The sequence below is a fragment of the Musa acuminata genome, chromosome BXJ1-8 (assembly GCF_036884655.1).
Source record: "Musa acuminata AAA Group cultivar baxijiao chromosome BXJ1-8, Cavendish_Baxijiao_AAA, whole genome shotgun sequence".
Taxonomy (NCBI): Eukaryota; Viridiplantae; Streptophyta; class Magnoliopsida; order Zingiberales; family Musaceae; genus Musa; species Musa acuminata.
Genome location: NC_088334.1, coordinates 48,391,458 through 48,411,455, shown reverse-complemented (window position 1 = coordinate 48,411,455; position 19,998 = coordinate 48,391,458). Strand labels below are relative to the sequence as shown.

General features: G+C 37.7%; 1 protein-coding gene across 2 annotated transcripts; it reads left to right on the top strand.

The window, feature by feature from the left end:
- Positions 1 to 5,824: 5,824 nt before the first annotated feature.
- LOC135588434 (glutamate synthase 1 [NADH], chloroplastic-like) lies at positions 5,825 to 19,572 on the top strand. 2 transcript variants are annotated; one of them, XM_065080561.1, is made up of 22 exons: positions 5,825 to 6,157; positions 6,260 to 6,379; positions 6,593 to 6,706; positions 7,403 to 7,555; positions 7,665 to 7,765; positions 7,964 to 8,060; positions 8,421 to 8,530; positions 8,634 to 8,737; positions 8,880 to 9,059; positions 9,148 to 9,491; positions 9,567 to 9,628; positions 9,710 to 10,179; positions 10,496 to 11,365; positions 12,056 to 12,210; positions 12,476 to 12,637; positions 12,866 to 14,428; positions 14,685 to 14,888; positions 15,274 to 15,542; positions 16,712 to 17,017; positions 17,534 to 17,801; positions 17,928 to 18,185; positions 19,067 to 19,572. In XM_065080561.1, the coding sequence occupies exons 1-22, from the start codon at positions 5,999 to 6,001 to the stop codon at positions 19,298 to 19,300; spliced, it is 6,303 nt and encodes a 2,100-aa protein (XP_064936633.1). In that variant the 5' UTR covers positions 5,825 to 5,998; the 3' UTR covers positions 19,301 to 19,572. The 2 variants fall into 2 exon arrangements, with proteins under 2 accessions (XP_064936633.1, XP_064936632.1); XM_065080560.1 differs by having other exon boundaries at positions 9,561 to 9,628.
- The last annotated feature ends 426 nt before the right edge of the window (positions 19,573 to 19,998 follow it).

The following is a 19,998-nucleotide window of genomic DNA, read 5'->3' as shown; positions in this document are numbered from 1 at the left end:
ACTTATATCAAAGAATCCCACCCAATAGCCTCTCTCCTAAAGTTGATCACTGGAAGCTTGTTAATTTCCTGTCAGAAAAGAAGAGATAAACTCATTGATTCTGCTGCTATACTGAAACAAGATAGGGGAATGTGTGGCTGTCAGGCTGACTGATATTTGTCTTGGAAAGTAGCATGTAAGATATTAGCTCTTTATTTGTCTATGCCCATACCTTGTATTATCTATTCCAAGAAATGGATCATTCATGCCTTTATTTAAGGGAAGTCAAACTCCTCCATGCTTCTCAGATAAGTTTCATGTCCACTGACCACCCATATGAAGCTGTAGCTTGCTTGCTAGACTTGGCTACAAATCAGTTTTGCATATGCTTTCATTATCCAGTGCAAATGTCCTCCTCTTTTCTCACTAGCAAGTTCATGCTGCCATAGGTAAGAACAGCCATCACATTAATGCATTTAAGACCTGAATTGACTTCCTATACATTAAAAGCAAAGCATCAAAAGTGTTGATTAGTTGTATTAGATTATACCCTGCATTTTACACCGGACATTATATTTATATATCTTGCTTGAAATCTACATTTAGTGGGAGGCTGTAAGTTTGTAGATAACAGAGAGCATTAAGGAGCTTTCATTCTTGCAAGCTTTTCGTGCACAGTTTTACCTGAACATGCTTCACAGTGGGGAATTCCTTCAGGTGAAGAGTACTCTTTGAACTAAATTATATTCATCTACTGGTGTTTACATGTATGGTATGATCTAAACAACTCTTTCAGCTGATATGTATTGATTGCTGCTTTCTTGAAAGCAGTGAAACCTGATTTAGCAGGTGTTGTTGCTGGTTAGATATATGCATGCTTCAAACAGCAAGTTGTGTCCATTAAATAAGAAGATAGTCTTACAACAATGCAAGTTGTGTCCATTAAATAAGAAGATAGTCTTACAACAATGGTTTCTGCTACTAAAAAGGGAGTCAAAATGTGTTACGCAATGCACAGGAATTGCATAGGAAGTTTCCAGCACACAGAAATTGGAACCTTGAGTTTGATATGCCAACCTGATGATCTGAGTCTTGGTAGAAAAGAAAGGATTCTCTCTCTCACACACACACAAGTGAGAGAGATCATGTCAGAAATTGATTTTCCTTCCCCATGTGACAATCAATGCAGGATGATTTCTGTGATATTATTCTTCTCCAGATATGTGTGATAAAATGGGCAGTTTTTGTGTAACTTTTTCAAAGTGCAAAGTTTCATGCTCTGTCAGAAAGTGCAAATACTGTAATACTTCTGAACATGGCTGCATCCAAAGAATTTAGAAGGAATCCATTCAAAATGAAAGGAAAAGAAAAAAAATATGATTTTTAAGGGGATAAAGAGAACCGTATCAACCAATTACTTTTAACTTTTTACAGGAATCCAAACAGAAAACTTTTTCCATGATGATGAAGACTAACCACTTAGAATCTGATTGATGAATTATAAGAAATGTTACCTGGAGAAGTAAATGATTGAGAACAATTTGTGTTTGTTAGGAACATAAAGATATGGAATTTTCATGGCACCCTATGAGTTGATATTTAGATGTTTGGGAGCTGCTGCAGAAGCAAAAGGGTGGCCATGGAAAACCTAATACAGCTATGAAATCCCACAACTTTCTAGAGATGGTATTTAGAGATCATTTTACAGTAGACATTTAGAGGTTTAGAAGCTCATGCAGAAGTAGAAGTCTGATCATGGAAAAGCTCATACAAATATGAACTTGTATTGATAGTTAGAGTTTAGAAGCTCTTGCAGAAGTAAAAGAGTGGCTATTGGAAACCTCATATAAATATGAATTGTGCAGAAGCTGTTGCAGGAAGGAAAGACTGTCATCTGCATTGAGATCAGACAAGAGCTAAAGAATTCAGATACAGCAATAGGAAGGTGTGCAAGGAACTCCTACCTATGTCAACACCATCTAACAAAGCCTGTTGGTGTTGTGTCCAAAGATGGTTTTCAGCAAGGTTTGATGGAATCAGCTGGGATGTCCCCATCTCAAGCATCCTGAGGTCAAAAGCTACAAGCTCATAAAGGATCTGTACTCTTGAACACTGAATCTTGTTTTCCTTCTCACTTTATGGATTTGCTAGATCCAATGGTGCAAAGGTACCCTAAAAAAACCATTCTTTATAAGGAGATAAAACAATGCATGCAACTCAATTCCTAGCATTATTAAAGTACATAGGGATCTCATGCTTTATTGACTTGGTGAATTTTTTTAAGAGAAATGGATTTGATGAAAAATAACTTGAAAAAAAACAATAAAGATTAAGTGGTGTTATTATCTTAATACCATTGACCGTTGATCGGCATGACTTGGTTCTAGCCCGAAAGTGCAAGCTCGTCCTGATAACTCACGTGACGACTATGTGAGATCGTTGGAGTCAAAAAGGATTCGACCAAAACAATCCTGAGGTGACGATTGAGTATCCCAGATTGCTCTCGAATTGGTCCAAGGTGAGTCATAGTCTTTTCGAAGTCTTAGAGATGAGTTGAGGTATGCTTTGGTTTCTTTAGAAACCCTACACAAGCAGTTATCTATCTGTGTTGGAAGGATTTCTCGACCTAATCTCTCTGATGGCAAATTAAGTCTCACGGGAGTGTGAACAATAGAAATCTTTTAGTCCGATGCAACCCACATTGATTGAGTAGGCTCTTAACATCGTAGGCTTACAAATGAATAATAGCCTAGTGACCCCATAGGCTAAGTGAATGATAAAAGATAAGATTTATATATAATTTAATATTATTAATTCCACTGATATGAAATAGATAGGAATTAACATAATGAAAATGTCAAGTGACTAATCTATCCTCAGTTGTCATCATTGAAATTTCTCAATCACTATCTTAAATTTTTTTTAATTTAATAATTATTTGGATGATAGTAACTTGGATACCATCTCCACAAGATTTTTTTTAAATATAATATATCTTCGACTCGTAAAGAACAATAATACTTGGGCACTCCAATCTTTTACGAAACTAAAGGAGTAATGATGATTAAATATTAAATTTTAATAAGAAAGGTAAGTTAAAAATTACAAATTAAATGATTATGCTATCTATCATGAGCTGAAATCATATCAAAAACAAAAAGTCAAATGTATAGCAAACCAAGGCTTATTTGTATGACATTATACGGAGATATGGACTAGGATACTCATACTTCTTTTTGGTATGCTCGATACAAGGTCTATTTTGACAAGATTTATCGGATAATTATTTATTAATTTTTAGATTTTTAAGTTTCTTTTGTCTTGATACATATAGACGTATCAACACACTATGTTATATCGATCTATAAGGACATGTAGTACGTCTTATCAATCAACTCAAGTATTTAGACATAATGACAATGATTGTTATCTTTTAAAAAATAGTATTAAGAGTACTAACAGTATCTATAACTTTCAAATGGTAACAAAGAAATTATTATTTTTATATCTTGTGTTAAGTGGATTTATAATTTTCACAAACACTGGTTAAGGTTAAAAATCTGATTTGATGTATTTTTATGATTCTCTTATCAAAAATTTGAGAGTTCAAAATCTTATCCGATATATTTTTTTTTTTATCTTTTAAAAAATATTTTTATATCTTAAAAAAATTACTGTTGGCCATCCAAAGCTATTGGCTTTAGAAAACATATGTGGCCTCCCACAATAATAATAATAATAAAATTAATAATAACAACAACAATAACAATAATAATAATAATAAAATTAATTTTAAAATTATATCATTTTAAAGTTTCGAAAGGGCATATTTGCTCATCCAAACTTTAATCTTCATATATATCCCTCAGAATATTTAAATCCTTCATATATACTATTGGTTAAAGTCCATTAGATAAATTCAAGTTAAATACTATTAATCATAATTATTACTAAGTTTGAAGGTATTAATATTTTAATTTAAGGTTCTATATGCTAAATTTGAATACAAGAGGCATAAATTACAAAAATCACTAACTTTGAAGTGATATAATTATGATTTCATCTTATAAATAATAATAATAATAATAATAATTACCAAAGAATCATAACCAAAACGTCACGAACATACTAATCAGCATATTTAGTGGTTGATCATCCACCATCAATATTGATAATTGACTCTATTTGCCTCACTTTGTGCAATATGTCCTCATTGTTGCTAGGAATAGAAAAGTCAACCTCGATAACAACATCAAAGATATCAATATACGAAAGTCAACGTGTCATGATGGAACAAGACATTACTCTTATTCTTTCTTCTATCTCGATTCGTCTCCCCGCACCAAGATTTATAGAAAGAAGGTGGATTGGAAGACGAAGGTAGGGAGTAATTCTTGATCAAATATAATTAAAATGTAAAAAGGAGTACTAATATTAAATTAAGGAGGATGTTATTGTCTTCGATGGTAGCAATGGTCAACCCACAAGAAGCAAATCGGGGATTTTCCTCATAAGTTTAATTAGGAGGACAAAGAGGATTCAATAGCTTTATTTAATTTCATGATATTTTTATTCATTCTAAAACCACAAACGAGAGAGAGAGAGAGAGAGAGAGAGATTAATTGGATAGGCATCTTTGTGATTCTTATAGCCGTACTCATATCATCACTTCGGTTGATGATTCGATGGATTTGGGGTTTAATTATCATAATTATGTGGATAAACCACATAATCCCAGAGGTAATATTTAACAATATGTTTTTTCGGCACCGTAAAAGATACCGGCCAAGATACCCAAACGATCCTGACCGTCGATGTCAGGCCATGTCATCCATGATAGCCGCTTCCGTTTGGTGGGTGTCTCAGGAGAGCGTGGCGGATCACGGAGATTAATTATTTGGGATTTTGGTTCTTGGTACGGCCGCCCGCGGAGACTCGGAGGCGAACCGTTTCGCGTCCGAAGTCGTAAATCACGTCGTGGATAACGACGTGGTGGCGTTAGAATCGTCCACGCCACCACGTTCCCCCTCGCGCGTGCCCCACCCGCTCTCGCCGAGTCTTATCCAACGGCGGGCGAACTGCGGCGGGCACATAGGGATCATGGATTGTACGGATTCAGATAAAAGCATGGCTGGAGCGGATCCCAAAGCTTCGAAAATTAAAGGGCAGAGGGAGAGGGAGTATGGCCGGCCCCGCAGCCAACTCCTCTATAAATCCGTCTCTCTATCGGCGGAGGGAAGCACGAAACAATAGCGATAGGAGAGAGAAACAGCGAGAGAAGCGGCGGAGTGCGGCGTTTTTCTCTGGGTGGAGGATCTTTTGGAATCTCTAGCTTGCGTTTGGCAGTTGCCGGGAATCGAAGATCTTTTGCTTCTTCCTAGCTTTTATCGATATAGAGGTAAAAAGCAGGGGAAAAATCTTGTTTTTGATATGGGTAAGAAGAGATCGGCGGGTTTAGATTGTTAGAATAGTTACTGATGTTGTTATTTATCCATTAGAAACCGCCAGTGTCTCTGTTTCAATCTCAGGTGCTCGTTCTGCACGATACTTTTGCTTGCCACTTTTGACATGCATCATCTTGTGGATGCTCACGGTCTCGGTTTTTTCCTGTTCTACACAGCGAACCCGTCCCACGAAGAACGCGTCGTCCTGAACGGCTCTTTGATCGACTCTTTCTCCGGAGTTTCTTTGTTCGATACTTCATAAATCTACTTCCTTTTACCTGAAACCTGGTTGAGAGTTTCAGCAAGCTCGTAAAGATCTAAACTTTGTTCCAAAACCTCAAAGAATGAGTGGTCTTTCGCCTATGGCCTCCGCTGACCCGTGCTCGGCTTTAAAGCTTGGCGCAGGGACGTTGGCGCCTTCTTGCGTTGCGCACTACAAGAGGAACGACCGCCGTGGAAGCAGGGCCGTGTGGTTCTCTGCCTTGCGACGATCTCATACTGTCCCCTCGGAGAGCCGTTTTCTTGGTATACAAAGAAACCATCCACGGCGCACCGACGACCTCACACGTTGTTTGATGCCGAAGCGGAACGTCGTTGCCACCTCTCGATCTCCGTCAACGTCCATGTCAGAGTTGCCAGAGAAGCCCATGGGTCTTTATGATCCCTCCTTCGAGAAAGACTCTTGTGGTGTCGGATTTATTGCTGAGCTATCCGGCGAATATAGCCATAAAACAGTAAGCTTTTGTTTCCCCTGATCAAGAGTAATCAAGAGTATGTTCTTGACCTTGAAATCGTTGCATTCCAAGAGCATTGCTGAACATATGGAGAATTTGCAGGTTGACAATGCACTGCAGATGCTGGAGAGGATGGCGCACCGTGGTGCTTGTGGCTGTGAGGCTAACACTGGCGATGGGGCTGGCATCCTTGTAGCTCTTCCGCACGAGTTCCTCAACGAGGCATGTGTATTATTTGTTTTCAATGAGGCACGCATTTTGAATTTTTAAGGGGCCTTTGTTCTTGTAAGAAATATTTTTCCCCTGTTCTAAGCGTTTGTCATATCTTTTATTGGCGTGTTCATTTGTGGTGTTGTCAATTGGTGATTGTTCTTCTTAGGGCATTATTAACTATGAATTTTTGGTATTTTCTACATATTTTTTTTTCTCTTTCAGGTAACCAAAGATTTGGGGTTTGAACTGCCACCACCCAGTAAGTATGCTGTTGGCATGTTCTTCATGCCAACTGATGATAGCCGCAGGGAGAAAAGCAAAGCTGCATTCGTGGAGGTAATTTTCCATTATGAATAATTACACTTGAGATCTACCAGGATCTGTAGCTAAACTTCTGGAGATTTTATATTTCTCTTTTAAAAGGAACTGCAGATTCTCTTTGTTCATTGTTCAGTGTATACAGGCGTGTCTGTTGAGTAAGTTGATAGTTGTGTTTTACATTTATTGTCTATAAAAAATATTATCTTGGATGTGTTGTATAATTTATTTTTGCAACTTTCAAAGAACAATTTGCATGTTTTTAACATTATGCATTTTTTAAAAGAATATGATAAGATATTTACATCTTGTGCTACAATGTTTGTTTGAAATTAGGGTCCTGCTACATGTGCTGAAAGACATGATTAAATTTGAGGAAGTCTAGCTTCTGTTTCTTACACTAAATTTCCTTTTAACAAAGTGAATGTTTCTTTTTTGAAAGGTATTTTTTTTTATCCTTTTTGAAGTGATCAGGTCTGATCTCAACCAAGAAATTCATTTGTAATCTCTTTTGTCTAGATAATCTCAAACTTTTGTTATGATGCTGTTCTTGATGAGCTATTTTCACTTATGCTATAGTATACCTTTCTATTTTTTTTTCTTTTAAAAAATTTCTGCCATATTTGGGAGTTTTTCTTTTCTTGTGATTCTTAATACATCCTAGAGCAATTCAGAGTACTATGAAGAACTGTCTGGTACTTTATGCTACTTTAGGTTGCAGAATCCTTGGGGCATGTTATTCTTGGCTGGCGTCCGGTACCAACAAATAATACGGAGCTTGGTGAGTCTGCTCGACGGACAGAGCCAATCATTGAGCAAGTTTTTCTTACTCCAAGTGCACAATCCAATGCTGATTTTGAGCAACAGGTCCTTCGTTGATTTTTTTTTTTCTTGAACACAGAGAAACTCATTAAAACTTGATAGAAACTTCTAACTTCTAAAGGTTCTGTTTGATTTTTATCTTGGGTATATGCAGATGTATATATTAAGGAGATTCTCAATGGTTGCTGTTCGAGCTGCTTTGAATCTGAAGCGTGGTGCAGCGAAGGAATTCTATATATGCTCATTGTCTTCGAGGTGATATTTTAACCCCCTTTTGCCCTTGCATAAAGAAGAGGAAATTTTTGTTGTTTTGAGTTAGAAGATATGATTAGGGAAGAATGGGTTATTAAGTAGCTTGTTTCTGTGTAGATGTGATGGCAGTTTTGTTTCCTTTACTAATGGATAGAAGTCCTGGATCTTCTAAAAGTGTTGTGTTTTGTCTGATTTTGGCAGGACTATTGTTTACAAAGGTCAGCTAAAGCCTGTTCAGCTGAAAAACTACTATTATGCAGATCTTGGTGACAAAAAGTTTACGAGTTACATGGCCCTGGTAAATATATATACTTTTGCAAAAACTCTTGACCACAACAGTTTACTATATGAAATATGTAGTCGATGCTTTGGGTGGTATGGTGAAATCTTTGTAGTTGATAACCTAGGAAACCTTGTTGCAGAACTCTGATGCATTAAATCCTACAATCTATTGTATGAGATCCTATTTTGAAGTGGAAAAGAAATGATTACAGGTGAAGATTGCTTAGGCTTTCTGTGTAATTTTTCATTGGGACTGTACTTAGACTGATCCTATTGGCTATTCTGGTGCCCCTTTATTTCACACTGAACTATTAAACCTCAGAATGCAAGTCTAAAAATTGCAATTTTAGGATCAAATAACAATGTTCATGTGCAGGTGCATTCTCGATTCTCCACAAACACATTTCCCAGCTGGGACCGTGCACAACCAATGCGTGTAGTGGGTCACAATGGAGAAATCAACACTTTACGAGGAAACATAAACTGGTATGATAAGAAGATGGTGGATTTTTTCTTTGTTATAAGCTAATTATATATGCTAGTCACCGTTTGGTTTGGTTGACATCTTTCTTTTCTTCTTTCCTAACAGGATGAGGGCACGGGAGGGTCTCTTAAAGTGCAAGGAATTAGCCTTATCGGAAGATGGAATGAAGCAACTTTTACCAATTGTTGATGCTAGCTCATCCGATTCAGGTAGATATTTCTCACTTGATATCTTGCTTTAATCTAATCATTTGACATACAGGTCATGCGTGTAACATACGGGTACATGAATGTGCATTTTTCTGTATGCATTTATGAGTGCTTGACGTTGAAATATTTATGTAAATTGTAGGGGCATTTGATGGTGTTCTTGAGCTGTTGGTTCGTTCTGGTAGGAGCATGCCAGAAGCTGTCATGATGATGATACCTGAGGCATGGCAGAATGATAAAAACATGGATTCTGAAAGGAAGGCTTTGTATGAATATTTCTCAGCTCTCATGGAGCCCTGGGATGGACCTGCTCTCATTTCATGTGAGAACCCATACTATTCTTGGTGCAAAACTCCAGGTGACATGGTGATTTAAACTAATATGTTTTTTTTTTTTAAATTCAAGTGCAGTTACTGATGGTCGCTATCTTGGAGCAACACTTGATCGCAATGGGTTGAGACCTGGTCGGTTTTATATTACACATAGTGGCCTTGTTATTATGGCCAGTGAAGTAGGCGTTGTAGATATCCCTCCGGACGAAGTGGCCAGGAAAGGAAGGCTAAACCCAGGAATGATGCTGCTGGTGGATTTTGAACATGGCATTGTTGTTGATGATAAGGCACTGAAGAGACAGTACTCACAAGCTAGACCATATGGAAAGTGGCTTAAGAGACAGAAGATTTGTCTTGAAGACATTGTCAATTCTGTTTCCAAAAGTGACATGGTTCCTCCATACATTTTCGGAGCAGTTCTGGTACGTTTGATACTGCTTGTTTTGTTTCACTGAGTAAATAGACCTTGGTTGAATTTCTGATATATTTAGTTCCAGGGTGATGAGAAAATTGAGAACACAGGAATTAGTGGTCTTTTGGCACCACTTAAGGCCTTTGGGTTAGTTACAACTTAACTCTCCCATGTTATTGTTACAATGTACATGAACAAAAGTAGTCATTTTGAAATTTGTGCCTGCAGTTACACAGTAGAAACTTTGGAGATGCTGATGCTGCCTATGGCAAAAGATGCCAGTGAAGCTCTTGGCTCAATGGGAAATGATACTCCCTTGGCTGTGATGTCAGGTAGAGAGAAACTGACATTTGAGTACTTTAAGCAGATGTTTGCGCAAGTCACAAACCCTCCAATTGATCCAATAAGGGAGCAAATTGTAACTTCTATGGAATGTATGATCGGTCCAGAAGGTGACCTCACGGAAACCACAGAAAAACAGTGCAATCGCCTTTCTTTGAAGGGGCCTCTTCTTTCCATAGAAGAAATGGAAGCTATAAAAAAAATGGACTATAGAGGTTGGCGCAGCAAAGTTCTTGACATCACATATCCAAAAAAGCATGGCCGAAAAGGTCTAGAGCAGACTTTGGATAGGATTTGTTCTGAAGTTCGCGAGGCTATTGGTGATGGTTATACAACAATTGTCTTGTCTGACAGAGGTGAGAACTGATTGATGTTTCTGAAGTCATAACTTTTCCTTCCAAGATAGTTTATTGATTAAAATTGTGTTAGAATTAGTTCTCTTGGTTTTTCTTCTCTTATGATCCTTAGCTCTTATTTCTCAGTATCATGCTTGTTTCTAAGAATGCTTTGTTGATACTTACATGCTTTATCATTCAGAAAACTATTTTATTTCTATTTCTTTGCTTTTGTAGTATCTAGTCTTCAACTCACATGATATTTGTTGGTTTTCTTATGCTGACATGCATTCTGTTGATGCTAACCAGTCAATCTTTCTTCTTAAATTTTTATTAGGTTTTTCATCAGAGCATGTTGCTGTTAGTTCTCTGTTAGCAGTTGGTGCTGTTCATCAACATCTAGTCTCGACACTAGAGAGGACACACATTGGATTGATTGTGGAATCTGCAGAGCCTCGTGAAGTGCATCACTTTTGTACCCTAGTTGGATTTGGTGCAGATGCCATATGCCCATATTTGGCTATAGAAGCAATTTGGCGACTGCAAATTGATGGAAAGATCCCTCCAAAAGAAGATGGTGAGTTTCACTCCAGAGAGGATCTTGTCAACAAGTATTTTAAAGCAAGCAATTATGGAATGATGAAAGTCATAGCCAAAATGGGGATATCCACTCTTGCATCATACAAAGGTGCACAAATTTTTGAAGCTGTAGGTATTTCATCTGAGGTGATCGAGAAGTGCTTCAAACGAACACCAAGCAGAGTTGAGGGTGCAACATTTGAAAGTCTTGCTGGAGATGCTCTTTGCCTTCATGAATTAGCATTTCCAATGAGAGCTTTACCTCCAGGTAGTGCAGAAGCAGTAGCACTTCCTAATCCTGGGGATTACCACTGGAGGAAAGGGGGTGAATTGCACCTTAATGATCCCTTTGCAATTGCAAAGTTGCAAGAGGCAGCCCGATCTAACAGTGTGGCTGCATACAAAGAATATTCTAAACTGATACAGCAGCTGAATAAGGGCTGCAACTTGCGTGGTATGCTGAAGTTTAAAGATGTCACTGGAAAAATTTCCTTGGATGAAGTGGAACCTGCTAGGGAAATTGTGAAGCGTTTCTGTACTGGTGCAATGAGTTATGGTTCAATATCTTTAGAAGCACATACAACTCTAGCTATTGCAATGAACAAACTTGGAGGCAAATCTAACACTGGTATGAGCTTACTTTACAACTCCAGAATCTTCTTTCAGCTTCTAATGTCCTTTTTTATTTTAAATATCTTAGTCATAAGCAAACTTTATGGGTAGGTTGCATGTAACATTGGTCTAGAATAATTTTATATATGATTAGGAGCCTTTCCATCCTTATCTGTTTTGCCAGTCCATGATTCACTCGATGAATCAAGTAACCATTTTTTTCTGCGTGCTTGATGCTACCTTGATTGATAACTAGCATCGACGTAGAGAATAGATAATGATTTAGTGTCAAATTTAAAGTTTAAGGGTAACCAATCTTCCTGTCATAGTAGCTCATTAAGTTCTACCCTTTGACGTTCAAGTCTTGTGACCTTTCTGTTTTTTTTTTCTTTTGAAAAAATCATGTTGTTGCAATATTTTAATCTTGGAATCATCAATTGACTTAATTTTCTGTGTATTATATCTATATATAATCAATATTTTACCAATATGTATGTAATTGTCATGTGCCAGATAGTGGTTTACATGATGATTTTTTGTATATTCATATTGCAATTGTGTTTTCTTGACTTGACCTGATCTTGAGTGAACTTGGTTTGTCCGCTTCATCTTCCTAGATTATACGTGGTTAATCTTTGAGTGACAATGATTTTAGTATTAGAGTAGTGTTAATTTTATTCTTATTTTGTGTGTAACTTTCATGAAGGTGAGGGAGGTGAACAACCTTCACGTATGGAGCCTCTTTCAGATGGTTCAATGAATCCAAAGAGGAGTGCAATTAAGCAAGTGGCAAGTGGAAGATTTGGTGTGTCAATATACTATCTTACCAATGCTGATGAGCTTCAGATAAAGATGGCACAGGTAATTGCTACAAATTTGTTGTGCTTATAACTTTTCCTTTAATTTGAACTCCTTAATAAACACATCTGCCACCTTAGTGGTCCTCTCTTCCTAATAGAAAAATAGTTTCTCCTTTTCACAAATCAATAACCATGACAGAGTACCTAATTGTGTTTGTATCTATAAATGATGCATACCTTTCACATTAAGTGTGATTTATGTTGCTATAACTTAACCTGTTGCTATATACCTCTTTTGATTTTCTTTGGTTTGCTTCTGTTGCAAGGGTGCTAAACCAGGAGAAGGAGGTGAACTTCCTGGACATAAGGTCATTGGTGATATTGCAGTAACAAGAAATTCTACAGCTGGTGTAGGGCTTATTAGTCCTCCACCCCACCATGATATATACTCAATTGAGGACCTTGCCCAATTAATTTTTGATCTTAAGGTAATTAAGTGAATCATTTGGTATGTCTTTGTCACTGATTAATGGAAGTTACTGTGCCATAAAAAATTGTCAGAGGTACCCCTCCCTTTTCTTCGTTTTAGCGTGGTCCCATTTCTCTGTTATTCATATCATTTAAGGAGCCATCACAAGCATGATAACAGAATTATGGTATTTGCTTTATGTCTGTACTTTTACATCTTGATAGAAAGTCTCTCTTCTCTCACGCAGAATTCGAATCCAGGAGCTCGAATTAGCGTTAAGCTAGTTTCTGAGGCTGGCGTTGGGGTAATTGCTAGTGGGGTTGTAAAAGGGCACGCAGACCATGTATTGATATCTGGCCATGATGGTGGTACTGGAGCTTCTCGTTGGACTGGCATTAAAAATGCAGGGCTTCCTTGGGAGCTTGGGTTGGCTGAGACACATCAAACTCTTGTTGCAAATGACCTTCGTGGGCGAGCAGTCTTGCAAACTGATGGTCAGCTTAAGACTGGACGGGATGTTGCCATAGCTGCTCTACTTGGTGCAGAAGAGTTTGGTTTCAGTACCGCACCTCTTATAACACTTGGCTGCATTATGATGCGGAAGTGCCATAAGAACACTTGCCCCGTTGGCATAGCCACTCAAGATCCTGTTCTTCGTCAAAAATTCGCAGGGCAACCTGAGCATGTTATAAATTTTTTCTTCATGTTGGCAGAAGAAGTCCGTGAGATCATGGCCCAGCTGGGCTTTCAAACCGTTAATGAGATGATTGGCCGTGTGGACATGTTAGAGGTTGATAAAGAAGTCATTTTGAGCAATGAAAAATTGAAAAATATCAATCTCTCATTACTGCTTAAACCGGCAGCTGAAATTAGGCCAGGTGCTTCTCAGTATTGCATTCAGAAACAGGATCATGGTCTGGACTTGGTATTAGATCAAAAACTGATTACTCTATCAAAAGCTGCTCTGGACAAAGGTTTGCCTGTATTTATTGAGACCCCAATTTATAATGTAAATCGTACTGCTGGCACCATGCTTAGCCATGAAGTCACTAAACTCTACCATATGAAAGGATTACCTCCTGATACAATCCACATTAGGCTAAATGGAAGTGCTGGTCAGAGTCTTGGGGCATTTCTTTGCCCTGGTATCACACTTGAGCTTGAAGGAGACAGCAATGACTATGTTGGGAAAGGGTTATCTGGTGGCAAGATTGTAGTTTATCCTCCAAGAGAAAGTAAGTTTGATCCGAAGGAAAACATAGTTATTGGTAATGTTGCTTTGTATGGAGCTATAAAAGGGGAGGCATATTTTAATGGAATGGCAGCGGAGAGGTTCTGCGTACGTAACTCGGGTGCTACAGCAGTTGTAGAAGGTGTTGGTGATCATGGATGCGAGTATATGACTGGTGGTATTGTTGTTATACTTGGGAAAACTGGGAGGAACTTTGCAGCTGGAATGAGTGGTGGAATTGCTTATGTCCTTGATGTGGATGGGAAGTTTGAAGCTCGATGCAACCTTGAGCTAGTTGATCTTGAAAATGTTGAGGATGAAGAGGACATTACAACACTAAGAATGATGATACAGCAACATCAGCGCCATACAAAAAGTCAGTTAGCGAAGGAAATCCTGTCCAATTTTAACAATCTACTGTGCAAGTTTGTAAAGGTATTTCCTCGAGATTATAAGGGGGTACTTCAGAATTTAAAGGCAGAGCAAGCTTCTAAAGAAGCCAAGAAAAAAGACAAAAAAGAGCTGATGAAGGATGTTTCTGCAGTATCTAAGTTGGCAACTGAACGTTCTGATAAGAAGGTAAACCTTATTTGAATGATTTATTAAGATTAATTTGAGTTCATCCTTTTTCCCATGATGTAGGATAATTAATCTTCTCTCTTATATCAGAATTAAAAAACTGTCCCTTCTATTTGGCAAAATTGTCTGATATTGCAGTTTCCTATATGTAGCTGATTAATACTAGTTTTATCTGAGAGCTGTAGTGTTTGTAAGGTTCCTTTTGTCACTGAATAAGTTGTTAAACTGATTTTTGGATGGACATAACGTTGGTCAGGAGACAACGAATAGGCCAACACAGGTTGATAATGCTATTAAGCATCGTGGTTTTCTTGCATATGAGCGTCAAGGCATATCTTATAGAGATCCAAATAATCGAATTAAAGATTGGAAGGAAGTTGCTGTGGAGTTGAAGCCTGGGCCACTTACAAAAACCCAATCTGCCCGTTGCATGGATTGTGGAACCCCTTTCTGTCATCAGGTATCTTAAATCATGTTTTGTTATATCAAATGGCACTTGACAAAGTTTATTTTAGGATATATGTTAACAGTCCTGGGCTCTCTTTTTATCTTCTTTTGTTTGCACTTTTTACAATGGAATCATGGTCACTTTTCAAAACTAATCACATGAATATAATATAATCTTTGGTTCAATTTATGGTAGTCATACTTCCAGCTGTTAAATTTTCAATATAATTCATGTCTGGCATCACTACAACCTTATATACAAAAGTTTATTTTCTAGAAATACTTGAGGTTTTCTTTAGATATGATAGGGATCTCTAAACTTAATGCTTTACGAAAAATTTATTCACTTCGAGCATCATTATTTAAGTTGTCCTTCTAAATTTTCTCCCAACCTGCAGGATCAATCTGGGTGCCCTCTTGGAAATAAGATACCTGAATTCAATGAACTTGTCCACCAAAATAGGTGGCGTGAAGCTTTAGATCGACTCCTAGAAACAAACAACTTCCCAGAATTTACTGGTCGAGTTTGCCCTGCTCCATGTGAAGGATCTTGTGTTCTGGGTATCATTGAGAACCCTGTGTCTATTAAGAGTATAGAATGTGCCATCATTGACAAAGGTTTTGAGGAAGGATGGGTGAAACCTCGACCTCCACAACGGAGAACTGGGTAATGATTCTTTTCTTGTGCTATCCAATTCTCATAAGATCACTTTACATCCTGTCATGTTTTCTGTAGCATTTAGGTTGTTAGCCATTTAATCCCATTCTTTTCTTCAACTTCTTTTGGTAAGCTCTACTTCTAAATAAAGTCACAGAATGCTACTACACTTGTCTCATGGTTTGATTTGTGTTCCATTTGGAGGAAAAAACATTTTCTTTTGACTAATAAATTATGATTTAATCAAGCCATTTCTCACACATCAGTTATCAGTTTTTCTGTCTTTTCAATTCTCTGATGTTTTTGTCTTTATGCTTTGTGTTTCCTTTCCTTAGAGAGGGGGGATTCAAATGGTTGCATTTGTGTGCTTAGTTCATACTTAGGAGGCATAATATTCTCAGAATAATTATGTGGAGAATGATTTTTTTTTTCCAATGGAGAATGAATTTTAAAGTCCTCTTTTCTTCAACGGACAATTTAGCAGACTACTTAATGTTGTATGCACTATGCAGTAACCAAAATAATCAAATTGCCTTTTCCCAATATCATTAATAAGATTCTTTCGAAAATTTTAATTTAGAAATTTATGGTTTTAGCATCATGATATCAGGATACTCCATGATTTATGATAACAGGTCCTAACCATAAATGGAATATTCCAGAAGAGTTTCTTAATGTATGAAAAAAATATATACATCTTCTGTTACTCCTGTGTGAAACTAAAAAAATTATCGGATGTGAAACTCAGTAGAAATACCAGCAGCTTCTGCACCAGTGCCATTTAGCCATCTAGTTTCTTCATAGTAAGCATGAACCGTGCTCTCACTGCAAACTGCCTGTAGTTTGCAAAGGTAACTAGTTTCCATCCATGGGTTTATTTGTTTACCCATGCTTGTCGCCAAATTCTCTTTGTAAATTTTATGGCTAGTCATTTTAGAGGTGAGGTAAACTACTCAATCATTTATTTTGTACTGTCCCAACTGGTTTAAACTTGTATTGGCTTTTCTAACTAGAAAAAAATTCAACTGTGCTACCAAATCATTTTACGCTTATAATATCATGGATCTTCAATTAAAGTGTAGAATTATCGTGGATATAATGTGATTTTAATTATCAATTAATGATTTTTTGTTTCATGATGAAATGTAAGAAAATGTGAATGCTTGTCACTGATACAGGAAGAAGGTCGCCATAGTTGGTAGTGGCCCAGCTGGTCTAGCCGCAGCCGATCAGCTAAATAAAATGGGTCACCTGGTAACTGTTTATGAGCGTGCTGACCGTATGGGGGGATTAATGATGTATGGAGTTCCCAACATGAAGGCAGACAAGTTTTACATTGTTCAACGTCGTGTAAACCTAATGAAAGAGGAAGGTGTTAAGTTTGTGGTCAATGCCAATGTTGGAGTAGATCCATTGTACTCCCTCGACCATCTTCGTGCCGAAAACGATGCAATAGTTTTGGCTTGTGGAGCTACAAAACCTAGGTAACTGATTGATGTTGTTTAAGAATTTTACATTTTTATGAATTTTACATTTTTGCTTTGTGGAAACTTTGTGGAATATTTCTACAAATGAACATGCAAATGGACTTCAGAATATGTTAATGTGACAAGCAACCTCCTTATACGAGTGAAAATTGCCCTGCTATATTTCAGATTCTCCACATAGGAACCAGAAAGTTCCAATTTTGTTCATTTACCAGGAATTCTTTCAGACGTGTATTATGTGTTCATGTTGATTATCCATCGGGCCAGAGTCAGAATGACCTCGTTGACGTCAGCTTGAGTGCTGTATATGACTTGCTATATTTTATACATACAATGTTCTATTTTTCTTATAATATTTCCTGTCTGTAGCTTTTTAATCCTGAATAATAAATTCTATTCAAAATTAGTTAGCATTGGAATTTCTGCTGTAAAAAGCATTTGATTATAAAGGCCATAACGAGAGTATGACATCTGCAAAGGAATGTTGATGCACTGAGAATACTTTTTGTGCAGGGATCTGACAGTTCCTGGAAGGGAGCTCTCTGGTATTCATTTTGCCATGGAATTTCTTCATGCAAACACCAAAAGCTTGCTTGATAGCAATCTTGATGATGGTAAATACATATCTGCCAAGGATAAGAAAGTGGTTGTGGTAGGCGGAGGAGATACAGGAACAGATTGTATTGGGACCTCCATCCGACATGGTTGTACCAATATTGTAAACTTGGAACTCCTTCCTATACCTCCCCGAAAAAGAGCACCTGGCAACCCATGGCCCCAGGTTAAATAAATTTTTTTTAATAATATAGATGTATATTTTTCTTTATGGGATCATAGTAATTGTTCTATCCCTCTTGTATTTGACTAGAAGTGACATTTATTCTGAATTAGCTTTTGTCTTTTGCAGTGGCCTAGGATCTTCCGAGTAGATTATGGTCACCAAGAAGCAACCGCCAAGTTTGGAAAAGACCCGAGATCATATCAGGTTTTGACAAAGAGATTTGTGGGAGATGAAAATGGAGTTGTGAAAGGCCTTGAGGTGGTACAAGTATGTTGGGAAAAAGATAGTGGAGGAAGATTACAGTTCAAGGAAGTCGAAGGTTCTGAAAAGATATTTGAGGCTGATCTAGTCCTATTGGCTATGGGTTTCCTTGGCCCAGAATCGGTAGGTTCTCTAATGTTATCTGTCACTTAATTCAGTATTCCGTGTGGCATCACATTGGATAATTTAGATTATGAAGATAATATTGGTAACTTTTAGAAGAAATACTAGATGAGAGTTCACTTAAAGAGGAATGAAAGGAACAGACATAGGAAAAAGAAAAACTACAGAAAACTGGTTCTGTTTGTGTAGTTGAAGAAAAGAGTACTAAAAACTTTAATTAATTGCTCTCTTTTTGGTTTGTTCTCATCCTCCCCGAAGATCTAATTAGCTGTTAAGCATTAGACATGTCGAGTTGACAGTTCCAAGGGTTTTTTGAAACAAGACCATTAATGTTTTCTAAAGCTACAATATAAAGATGAATGATCCCTGTCCTCCAGATCACATTCACATTCTCCATCAATGGCCAAGCCTTCTTGATCATGGTGGCCCTAGTGTTCAGCTAATCTGTGAGGCTCAACAAGCAAAAAATTTCATGTTCATTGGCACCATTAGGTGTCCAAAGAGACCTGTTCTTTGTTAGTTGAGATGTAATAGGATATTTCCAACCAATGGAGTGCTGATCTGATGGAGCAACCAAGTTTTAGCTAGATAGTTCGTATGACATACTAGATGGATTCAAGTAACATTTGTGTTTATATTCTACACAGTTTTCATAAGATCTGGTTCTTGTGCCTGTAATTTTGACATGCTGTTTTAATGTTGATGATCTGGATTTATTTAGGTGGCCTTTTATTTGTAGTAAGCCTCATTGTTTATGTAATGTTCGACAACATCAGAATACAACCAGCTGAATGTTGTTTCACTTTTTCCTACATACCAAATTTGTCAGATATAATCTTGTAGTTATAATCAGTCAGATTAAGACTTAACTATGCTTGCAGACAATCGCTGATCAACTGGGTGTGGAAAGAGACAACCGTTCAAACTTCAAAGCAGATTTCGGATGCTTCTCAACCAATGTGGAAGGAGTATTTGCCGCTGGCGATTGTAGGCGCGGCCAGTCACTGGTCGTTTGGGCCATCAGCGAGGGCAGACAAGCAGCCTCTCATGTCGACAAGTACCTAATGAGAGATGAAACTAATGCCACGAAGAAGAACGGTGTTGCAGTTGCATAGATACGCTTCACTCCAGGATGTAACAGGACAGTTCTAAAACCAACTAGTTAAGTATCCAGCTAGTGAGTCCGGCCGACTGTATCTTCTGGTTGAATCCAAGTTTGAGATATTGTTGTGCAGTAAAGTAAGTAGTGTTAATTATCTAGCTGAACGACGTCGTATTTATGCGTTTTGGAGTTGTATTTGTTTCTGTTCTTGTCTTTCACAAGCTGTATTGTGGCTTAGAAACAGTGTTAAGTTCTCTCCATTGTTCAAATAAAAGATGCAAAATTGATCTCTGAAAGTATCAGAACAGCTTGGATCTGTTGACCATGGCTTACAGCATAACAGCAGCCTAATGGCTGTCTCATACTTGTATGGCCTTGAAAATTTCATCTTTGTTTTCGATATGGCAGAATTCCTCCAGCCGATGTGTCAGCCTTGTCCGGCCGACGTATTAGGGAGACGTGACTGACCAGCTGGCCATAACGGTCGGTGCAAAGGACATTAATTCTGTATGGCTGGCGAGCCAGTAGCCTGCTGCCACTTGGACCCAAAACGATCGAATTTGTCCATTCCATGAGTACCACGTGGAGACAATTACCCAATCCCAAGTTCCGCACTGGGTGGTGATGGTTTCAGCTAAATTTCACACCCTCTATTATTACCAATAAATCAGTGTAACAGTTCCAAGTTAACCACTATAAAAAAGAGCCTAT

Excerpts from the sequence above, each read along its gene's own strand:
- LOC135588434 (XM_065080560.1), top strand. The coding sequence starts at position 5,999 with ATGCCGAAGCGGAACGTCGTTGCCACCTCTCGATCTCCGTCAACGTCC. Across the intron at positions 7,556-7,664 it reads ATGCTGATTTTGAGCAACAG|ATGTATATATTAAGGAGATT; the intron begins GTCCTTCGTTGA and ends GGGTATATGCAG. Across the intron at positions 14,429-14,684 it reads CTGAACGTTCTGATAAGAAG|GAGACAACGAATAGGCCAAC; the intron begins GTAAACCTTATT and ends AACGTTGGTCAG.